At 37.9% G+C, this 11,034-nt stretch overlaps 1 protein-coding gene across 1 annotated transcript in view; it reads left to right on the forward strand.

The window, feature by feature from the left end:
- akt3b (v-akt murine thymoma viral oncogene homolog 3b) overlaps positions 1-11,034 on the forward strand; it is a 31,717-nt gene extending 20,683 nt beyond the window's left edge. Inside the window, exons 11-15 of the mRNA XM_067440817.1 lie at positions 2,031-2,129; positions 2,207-2,322; positions 2,515-2,602; positions 4,098-4,200; positions 7,949-11,034. Of these exons, the coding sequence (XP_067296918.1) occupies positions 2,031-2,129; positions 2,207-2,322; positions 2,515-2,602; positions 4,098-4,200; positions 7,949-8,034 (492 nt within the window). The 3' untranslated portion in view covers positions 8,035-11,034. The remainder of the gene's footprint in view (positions 1-2,030; positions 2,130-2,206; positions 2,323-2,514; positions 2,603-4,097; positions 4,201-7,948) is intronic.

Genomic DNA, 11,034 nt, shown 5'->3' on the forward strand with positions numbered 1-11,034 from the left:
ACACCATTGCTACTGTGATCTAGTGGAAGCGGTCGGCGTACAATTCTGTTATAAACCACAGATATCAGATCAAACAGAGCTGAGCGAAGGTCAGGGGTTTCAGTCACAAAACACCAACATTTACCACGATTGTACTGTAGTAAAACCACATGGATTTAATGTTGTTGTTGTCATTATTTATCTCAGGATTCGTACAACCCTTTTGAGATTGAAATTCAAGCACTTTCCAATGGTTTTCAAGAGCTTCACACTTATTTCCAGCACTTCAAAGCTCTAGATATCCGATTGTAATGTTATTTTTAATGTGATGGTTTGTAAAACTAAAAGTTTAAAGGGGTCTTGTGAAAGAAATAGTCGAATGTTTTTTTTAGTTTATTTTTTTTAAATGTGTAATCCATTTTGTAGCATTTTTATTTTAAAAAAGATATGAAATGCCCACCACTATAACCAGCAGAAGAGCACTTATTGATTTATTAGCGATTTTCACTCCCTAATGTATGGAATGTACGAAGTCACAGTCTCAGGAAAAACTAAACTTTTCTTCAAATTGTGACTAAATTACAGTAAAGTAAAGAGCTCCTTTAATAATCACTGAAGCTTTTGATCAGTTCAGTGTGAGACTATTGAAGAACAATGCTAATCTATATTTAATAAGAGCATTAGGCTACATTTAAATTTTCCCTATACTTTTTTTGCACATTACTGTTGTTAATAAAAGTTAATTTTATCTGCATATCAATTCATAAACCTTTGATATGTATACTGTATATTGCAAAAGATATGGTGCCCATTTATACTGTGGAATAGTCGGGGGGTTATTCACATGCTGAAAGTTTTGCACCCCAGGTGGCACTTCTACCAAGCTGCAAATATTTAATTTTACCTAAACAAAATAAAGTTAAAACTTGTTTTGAACAATTTCTTTGTCATCTGCAGACTGATTTTAAGTAGGAGGGGAAAAAAATCGTTTTAAATCGTAAATCGAATTTTTGGTGAAAAAATCGGGGATTTTTTTTTTGGGCCATATCGCCCAGCCCTATATTAATGTGTTTTTGATCGGTTATTGGATGCTAATATAATTATTAATGAAGCTATTGATGTTTTTGATCGTTTATTGCAGGCTAATTTAATTATTAATGAAGATATTAATGTGTTTTTAGTCGGTTATTGGATGCTAATATAATTATTAATGAAGATATTAATGTGTTTTTGATCGGTTATTGGATGCTAATATAATTATTAATGAAGATATTGATGTTTTTGATCGTTTATTGGAGGCTAATTTAATTATTAATGAAGATATGAATGTGTTTTTGATCGGTTATTGGATGCTAATATAATTATTAATGAAGAATTATAAGATAATGTGATTAGTGATGAAGATATTGAAGATATTTATGACTTTAAATCGTTATTGGAGGCTAATATAATGAATGTTAGTATAATTATATAATATAATTGATGAATTTTTGATCGTTTATTGAAGGCTAATAATTATTAATGAAGAACTGGAAGATATGAATGCGATTTTATTGTTGAGGTATTTGATAATTAGTTTGTCTTGTTTCTAGTCCAAACATCTAAAAATTCTTAGAGTTTTTGCTTAAAATAAGCAGAATAATCTGCCAGTGGGGTGAGAAAAATAATCTTAAAACAACATTATTTTTCTCATCCCACTGGCAGATTATTTTGCTTATTTTAAGCAAAAACTCTTAATTTTGAGTAATTTGTCCCCATAGCAAGACAATAATTTTTACTTGTCTACTAAATGTTTCTTAATGTAAGAATTTTTAGATATTTAGACTAGAAACAAGACAAATAGTAGGTGTGTAAGTAAGAAATAATCAGTAAGAAATGCATTTTGATTGTAGTGTAATGATTATAGTTATGAAATCACATTATTATTGTTGTAACATTTGACCTGAGTATGCAGGGGGCTAAAGATATGAAGGTATCTAGTTATATTAAAGTGTTTTTCCCCATTATTGATCAGAATGTGATGAGGTGTTGTGGTTTGTATGATTGCTCAGGTATTGGAGGACAATGATTACGGGCGAGCGGTGGACTGGTGGGGTCTGGGAGTGGTTATGTATGAGATGATGTGTGGACGCCTTCCCTTTTATAATCAGGTACAGTATGACTCACTGTAACCAAATAAAGCACATCATTTGTCATGCATGTGCTGACGACGTGCGTCTTTCTTCAGGACCATGAGAAGCTGTTTGAACTGATTTTGATGGAGGAGATCAAGTTTCCCAGAACCCTCTCTGCAGACGCCAAGTCTTTACTGTCTGGATTACTCATCAAAGACCCCAATAAGAGGTGTGTGTGTGTGTGTGTGTGGGTCTCAGTGAGCGATCCATCCAGTGTTTGAAATGTTTCTACTAACAATTATTGGCATCCAGTCAGAAGTGAAATCCTCATCATCATTTCAGTATGAGAGCACCAGGTTTAATCTGTTTGTGTATCATGTGACACCTGAATGAATATTAATCTGTGGTTTATTCTCTGAAGGCTCGGAGGAGGCCCGGATGATGCTAAGGAAATCATGAGACACAGTTTCTTTACAGCGCTGGACTGGCAGGACGTCTATGACAAAAAGGTAATATGCAATGAGGGGAGATGTACCGTACTGCTCCGAATATAAGATGACGGAAAAAATGGGTTCATCTTGTATTCAGGGTCTAGACTTTTACATGTCAAGAATACACCCGCAACAACAGGTGGCGGCAAAAACGCGTAAAACGAGTGTGCCAAGAATGATGATTGATTGATTGCTATATTGCATGCTCAGATATTCATAAAACTAAATATTTTATAGGCTATAACATTTTGGTGAAAATGGTCAAAAACCCTGGCGGTGGCTGGCAACTTTTTTTTTTTAAACGCTGGAGGGAAAGAGTTAAAGGTACAGTGTGTACATTTTAGCGACATCTAGCGGTGAGCTTGTGAATTGCAACCATAGACAGTAAAAGAAATGGACAGAGCGTTCCCATAGACTTCAACAGCGGAAAAATGAGGCCAATCAGAGGCACTCACTTCCTGATGGCTGAGCTGGCGCCGGCTCAGACTGAGCTTGAGGACGTAGATGTGACGTGAGCCTCCTGTCTGACAGCTGTAGGTCTTCTAGTAGTTGTGGAAAGTGAAATCTGAATCGCGTTGTTTAAATATTTTCTCCCGTTGCTTTTGGCTCACTATGCTTCTCCCCATTCTTCCCCCTTGACTTTATCAGACTTTATGTCTCCACGTCCCCCCGACTGTCTCATAGACAGTAAAAGATTGTTTCTGAGCGTCTCCTCAGGTCTATACGGTAATTTCTCAACTGTGCGACAGTCGCGTTGGTTATGACGCAATCGTTAGCCTATTTTTACAAAAACAGCTTCTGCGGGGCGATAGTGTAAGATACAAGGTAACGGAGCCTTTTATGCATTGTCGTGTTTCTTTAGAAATAAACAATGGACAGATGGCGTCTTTAAACGCCTCAGATGTAAATTTATTAACTGTCTAATTGACTCGAAAATGAATGGGAGTCAATGGGATGCTAACAGCAGGTGATGGCTTGGTTAGCAATGGCAGCCCCTATGGGTGGAACGCTTTCCGAGCGCTAGATTACCCCCTTGATTGCAACCGCTCACCCCTCCTTTTCAAAGCACGTAGAGAAGCTACGGTGGCCCACGTAGGAAAAAAATTTGGTCGTCTGAGCCAGCAGAGAGTAGCTAGCGCTCTGTAGAGCAGTTTGCCCCTTTAGGGTCACTGTAGAAACATGACGGCGCAAAATGGCGACTTTACTGTAAGGAGACCCGCAGTATATTATATTGCATTTCTGTCAATCCTCACAAATGCTACGCACAGCACCTTTAATTCATCAACTATGCATTAAATGGTTTAAAAGTGACTTTATAAAGTAACAAATCATTTCAATTTCAAATAAATGCTGTACTTTTGAACTCTTAATTCATTAAAGATTTGTATTTGTTAATTCATTCATACATGATTATGTATAATAAACTGCTCTCTCTCTCTCTCTCTCTCTCTCTCTCTCTCTCTCTCTCTCTCTCTCTCTCTCTCTCTCTCTCTCTCTCTAACGTCTTGTCCAGCTTGTCCCACCGTTCATGCCCCAAGTATCCTCTGAAACCGACACCAGGTATTTCGACGAGGAGTTCACGGCGCAGACCATCACCATCACCCCTCCAGAGAAGTGTGAGTGGGCCGTCTTCCTTATCTCTCTCTCTCTCTCTCTCTCTCTCTCTCTCTCTCTCTCTCTCTCTCTCTCTCTCTCTCTCTCTCTCTCTCTCTCTCTCTTTTCCTGTAGACCGGCTCCTTGTGGCACAGGAAGAGGATGTTGCATTCGGTACACAATGAAAGAGCCGTGCTTTTCCATCAGGCATCAAGCGTATCACTGTGAAAATCTGCATGGCGCTATGGAGCGCAATGGAAAATTCAGTCTGCCGTCAAGTGTGTAACGTGTCTTGTATGGTACATGTGACTGTCTTTTAGTTATTCCACAAGTTTTGAGGCCTATCTTATTTTCTTGTATTTACAACTTAAAGTCCATAGTTTTAGTCCATAGTTATCTTTATGTATTCTTCCAAGTCAATACAGAATCACATTTCTTGAATACAGCACAGGGCTGTGCGGTATGCAATATCTTGTTAAATAATGTGATATTCGATATGCGATACGATATTACTATTAGTGTGTAAAATCTATTTAAATTAAATTTTAAACTGAGAATGAACCCATTTGTGGTACAAATTTTTTCTGGGAAAAGAAAGCATCTCTACAACTTCTAAAAGTGATCAGCCGCAGTGTTGCCAAGGTTTTCCCGCAACTTTAACACAGTTGCCGCGGACTGTTTTTCATGTCCGCGGGTTGAAGTGACTACAATTATGTTATATTTAGTTCCGGAAATACTCATTTTAGGAGGGAACCCTGGCAAAAAAACATAAATTTTACCCTCCGGAACGCATTTTTTTGACCAGGGAACCCCTAAAAATGCGATTGGGCTAGTTTTGAGTTGAAATTGGGTGGGTTTTGTTGTGAAAGCCTGGAAACCCTGACCAGCTGTGTTTTAGCAAACATTTGTCACCAATCTTTCACGTTTCAGTGTGTGTGTGTGTGTGTGTCATAAACCGTAAAACACGACTCGACATCATCCGTTTCCGCTTGCCATAGTTGAAGCTTTCAGGCGGCCTACACGGCGCTGACATCTCGGGACCGAGTCTGCGCGGTAGAGATTTCGGGACCGAGTCTGCGCAGTAGAGAGCAGGAAGTAGAGCGGGAAGTACAGTCGCGATATCAAAAGCCCGCCCACACTCTCACAGATGCAGAACAATTCATTATGTTGGTGTGAAATAAACAGTTATGGAATGTAGAAATTAAAGCTAAAGCTCCAATCTGCTCCCAAAAATCCCGAAAAAAGTCCATTAGTGCCTCAGTGACAACTTCACTCAGAGAAGACGTCGATCTCAGCTGTCAATCATAACGTCACACACCGCGTTTTTATAGCATCAGATAATTAACTAAAACTAAACTTATTTTAAAAACGAACACTTGAAATGAAATTATTGTGATGATAACTGCCTTCAATGACATAAACTAACTTTGGGGAAAAAATATTTGAGGTATAATTTTATTGTTTAGTTTGCCTCGGGTCCATTAGAAAACACAGAGGGGCGGCTATACTGGGACCGGTCACCGGGGGGCGATCGAGGAGCGACCGCTTCAGTATCTGAGAGAGATACTGCAGGCTTGTGTGTGTGTGTGTGTGTGTGTGTGTGTGTGTGTGTGTGTGTCAGGCAGCGTGAGACTGAAAGTTATTGTTTTTTGTACAAATGATTGTGTTTAATAACTCTTTTTAACATCAGGCAAGTCAAATAAGTAACAGTCCCAGTCTATTCTCTGCTCTACGCATCGAACTGAAACGTACACTTTTCACAATGCTGAAGTAGCCTATTAAAATCATTCAGATATTGCATGCCGCTGCAATATGCATATTGCGATATGTACGTTTGCGATATATTGCATAGCCCTAATACAGCATAATCCTCTTGTGCAGCGTTGATTACGATATTGTTGATACAGTCTTGTTCAAAATAATAGCAGTACAATGTGACTAACCAGAATAATCAAGGTTTTTCGTTTATTTTTTTATTGCTACGTGGCAAACAAGTTACCAGTAGGTTCAGTAGATTCTCAGAAAACAAATGAGACCCAGCATTCATGATATGCACGCTCTTAAGGCTGTGCAATTGGGCAATAAGTTGAATTAGTTGAAAGGGGTGTGTTCAAAAAATAGCAGTGTGGCATTCAATCACTGAGGTCATCAATTTTGTGAAGAAACAGGTGTGAATCAGGTGGCCCCTATTTAAGGATGAAGCCAACACTTGTTGAACATGCATTAGAAAGCTGAGGAAAATGGGTCGTTCAAGACATTGTTCAGAAGAACAGCGTACTTTGATTAAAAAGTTGATTAGAGAGGGGAAAACCTATAAAGAGGTGCAAAAAATGATAGGCTGTTCAGCTAAAATGATCTCCAATGCCTTAAAATGGAGAGCAAAACCAGAGAGACGTGGAAGAAAACGGAAGACAACCATCAAAATGGATAGAAGAATAACCAGAATGGCAAAGGCTCAGCCAATGATCACCTCCAGGATGATCAAAGACAGTCTGGAGTTACCTGTAAGTACTGTGACAGTTAGAAGACGTCTGTGTGAAGCTAATCTATTTTCAAGAATCCCCCGCAAAGTCCCTCTGTTAAAAAAAAGGCATGTGCAGAAGAGGTTACAATTTGCCAAAGAACACATCAACTGGCCTAAAGAGAAATGGAGGAACATTTTGTGGACTGATGAGAGTAAAATTGTTCTTTTTGGGTCCAAGGGCCACAGGCAGTTTGTGAGACGACCCCCAAACTCTGAATTCAAGCCACAGTACACAGTGAAGACAGTGAAGCATGGAGGTGCAAGCATCATGATATGGGCATGTTTCTCCTACTATGGTGTTGGGCCTATTTATCGCATACCAGGGATCATGGATCAGTTTGCATATGTTAAAATACTTGAAGAGGTCATGTTGCCCTATGCTGAAGAGGACATGCCCTTGAAACGGTTGTTTCAACAAGACAATGACCCAAAACACACTAGTAAACGGGCAAAGTCTTGGTTCCAAACCAACAAAATTAATGTTATGGAGTGGCCAGCCCAATCTCCAGACCTTAATCCAATTGAGAACTTGTGGGGTGATATCAAAAATGCTGTTTCTGAAGCAAAACCAAGAAATGTGAATGAATTGTGGAATGTTGTTAAAGAATCATGGAGTGGAATAACAGCTGAGAGGTGCCACAAGTTGGTTGACTCCATGCCACACAGATGTCAAGCAGTTTTAAAAAACTGTGGTCATACAACTAATTATTAGTTTAGTGATTCACAGGATTGCTAAATCCCAGGAAAAAAATAAATGTTTGTACAAAATAGTTTTGAGTTTGTACAGTCAAAGGTAGACACTGCTATTTTTTTGAACACACCCCTTTCAACTAATTCAACTAATTGCCCAATTGCACAGCCTTAAGAGCGTGCATATCATGAATGCTGGGTCTCATTTGTTTTCTGACAATCTACTGAACCTACTGGTAACTTGTTTGCCACGTAGCAATAAAAAATATACTAAAAACCTTGATTATTCTGGTTAGTCACATTGTACTGCTATTATTTTGAACAAGACTGTATATTGATTACGATACGGTCAAAAGCTTTGTGTTCTCCCACTGTTGCGTATGACAAAATTATTGCATGTCCGTCAATATCCGGCTTACCTGCGCTACAAAGAAAAAATGAACATGCGCAGACAGAACATTATATAAACCAAAATAACTAATTAACAAAAAACAATTATTATACCCAATATACATAGCACAACATGGTTCTTACATTTCTCTCTTCCTCTCCTGCAGATGACGAGGACGGGATGGACGCGGCCGATAGCGAACGAAGACCACATTTCCCACAATTCTCGTATTCGGCCAGCGGGCGGGAGTGATGTCCTCACAAAGAACCGCCATTTAAGGAGCCCTGCGTAGCCATGCTAGAAAGAGCCCCCCTCTCTCTCCCCCTCCGTTTAATTACTGATAGTCATAGCGAGTCGTTTTTGTTGCTTTCTGTTCATTTTTTATTTCATTTTACGTGGGACTTAAAAGGGGTTTTGCACAGTTGGGTGAGACTTGAGCTAGTCGACCCACATTTAAAAAGTCTTGTACACTTTCAGCTTGTTGTTTACAGATCATGGACAGTGTTTTTTGGGAAATATGATCAGTATTGTTGAAGACATGGAGCATTTTTTTTTTTTTTTTTGCACTTGTTTAAAAGAGCCGTTATGGGGAACAAACCAAAAATGTTGCCTTATGTGTGTGGATCTCATCAGACAGACAGACAGATGTGTAGATGGGGTTATTTGATGCAGCAGTAGATCTGTTCCTGTGAGGCTCATAAATGTAATTTTGTTCCTGATTTTTAACACACACACAAACACACACACATCCTCTGTCCGAGGCGTTCTTGTTCCTCGTTCATGCTTTCGGTAGAACTGAAATCTACGAAAGCGGGGGAAATGTGTTTCAGAGGAAACTAGTGTTGATATTTGCGTTTCTTTTTAGTTTTTATCCTCGCGCTCTGATATAAAGGTTTCAGTTCAAACACTCAACCATACAACAAAACTGCCGTTACTGTAAAGGTCTCTCAGGCAATTCCGAGCACAAGAGTAAATCTCATGAAACCTGTCAAGAACATGTCCGTGTCATATTTCACTGCGAAATCATAGACAAAATATTTATAAATAAGCATATTTTAGCATCACTTTGATGTTTTGCATTGTGATGACATTTTTATGACAATCTCCTCCCATATTCTCATTACCGTAATGCAAAGAAAATCTCATGCTCACCGCAATACATACAATTTTTGCATATTTTTAGCATTACTTAGATGTTTTGCATTTCAACGTTATTTTCACAACAATTTCCTCCTAAATTCTCATTACCGCACTGCAAAGAAAAATTTAACTCATTACCGTAATGCAGGAAAAAGGTAAGCATATTTTTTTTAGCATAATTTTCACGATAATCTCCCAAAATTCTCAATATTACAATGCAAATAAAATCTTTTTCATTACTGTAATATAGAAAACTTAAGTGTATTTTAGCATCACTTAGATGTTTTGCATTGCGGCGTTATTGACATAATAATCTCCTCCCTTCTTCTCATTACCGTAATACTTAGAAAATCTCATTCTTATTACCGCAACAGAAGAAATTATTTTAGCACTTTACAATAAGATTTCATTTGTTAACTTTAACTACATTAGTTACCATAAACTAACAGTGAACTACAGCATTCATTAATCTTAATGTTAATTTCACAATTTACTAATAACAAAAATTAAATTTTAAGTTGTATTTGTTTACATGAACAAACAATGAACAATTGCATTTTTATTAACTCACATTGACAAAAATTATTAAATGTTGTAAAACTACAACTAACTCATGTTAACAAATGAGACCTTATTGTAAAGTGTTACCAGTATTTTTATGTTATTGGTATTTATTTTACAGACTTTGCTGATTCAATTAAAAATATGGAAATATTTTTATAGTAAAAAGTTCAATAAGAAAAAAATCAATAATTAGCCTAATAAAAATCACCAAAATAATGGGAATTACAAACAACTAATTTGGATGCATTACACTAATCGTTTTTTTGTTGTTGCATTATGCTAATGAGATTTTGCAGGTGTGTAATTATCATAAAAACACATATCGGTAATGTAAAAAACAAACAAATCATAACTGTTCAAAAATATAGTCTTTATCTATTTGTAAAACCTGACATATAACTCCTTTAGATCTTTTAGAGTGAAATATGAGCTGCACATGTTTTCGTGAGATTCACCCATAAATATACCCACCGACGGGGTGAAGTGTGCCCAAATGTAATTTTTATCACTTTGCCCTTCACTGCTCCGCTCTGACACGCTCTCCAAAGCCGAGAAGCGTGGAGGACAAACGTGTAAAGACACATTTTGGGTGGCGTTTCACCTTTACTGTACAGAGCAACAGGTGTGTGTGTCTCTCTCACCAGCACAGAGAGAGACCAATCAACCACTGACCCTCACTTCTCACCACAAAGAGAGAAAAAAACTAACGTTGGACTATTCCTGAAGATGTAAATACAAACCTCTCGCTCTCTTTTTACCGTCATTGTTACATTACGATTATTTTTTTGCATCGAGAACTGTCTCCATAGCCGTGGAAATCTTATGGACGTGTGATGTCTGCGTTTGGAATCAATACCAAGTCAGAACACAGACTCATTATATGTGCAACTGAGCCATGCAATACCAGTGTGAATGACCCTTGACCCCGGAGCCGCCCTTCCTCTGTATGATGTACATATGCAATGCCTTCTGTTTGTAACGACAGGCGCGTGACGGTTATCGTGTGTGACAAAAATATGAATAGAAAAATATTCCCTGAAATGACAAACTCTTTGGAGGAACGACGAGTTGCTATGGTTTCAATCCCATCCTGTTTGTACCCAATCCAGTGAACGTTTTGGAAACTGCCGGTGTTTGTTGCGGTTCTTCATAGCGAATGATATGAGTGTGTGTGATTGTTCGTTAAAGTTTCAGTTGTTATTTTCACGATGTGACGCATTCGGTCAGGCTAACGGGAAATCCTCATTGGGTTTTCTAAAGTTGTTCCGATGACTGAGGGTTTTTTTTGTTCGTTTTTTTGGGTTTGTTTCAGCGTATTTTTGTACTATAGATGTAATTTAGTTGTATTTATTTTCGTATGTTGGGATGAAGGACGCTGTCAGCCGCGTTTATTAAGTGCTCTCTCTCCCTCATTATTTTTTTATACCTTTCCTTTAGTCGTTTGCCTGTTTTGTTTCATACCAAAACATTAGGGCAAGTGCCATGTAGAGGACTTGCATTGCCATTTGGTAGTATTTATTTTAAGTTATATTAAAATGTTCAAATTTC

This window comes from Pseudorasbora parva, chromosome 4, assembly GCF_024679245.1.
Source record: "Pseudorasbora parva isolate DD20220531a chromosome 4, ASM2467924v1, whole genome shotgun sequence".
Classification (NCBI taxonomy): domain Eukaryota; kingdom Metazoa; phylum Chordata; class Actinopteri; order Cypriniformes; family Gobionidae; genus Pseudorasbora; species Pseudorasbora parva.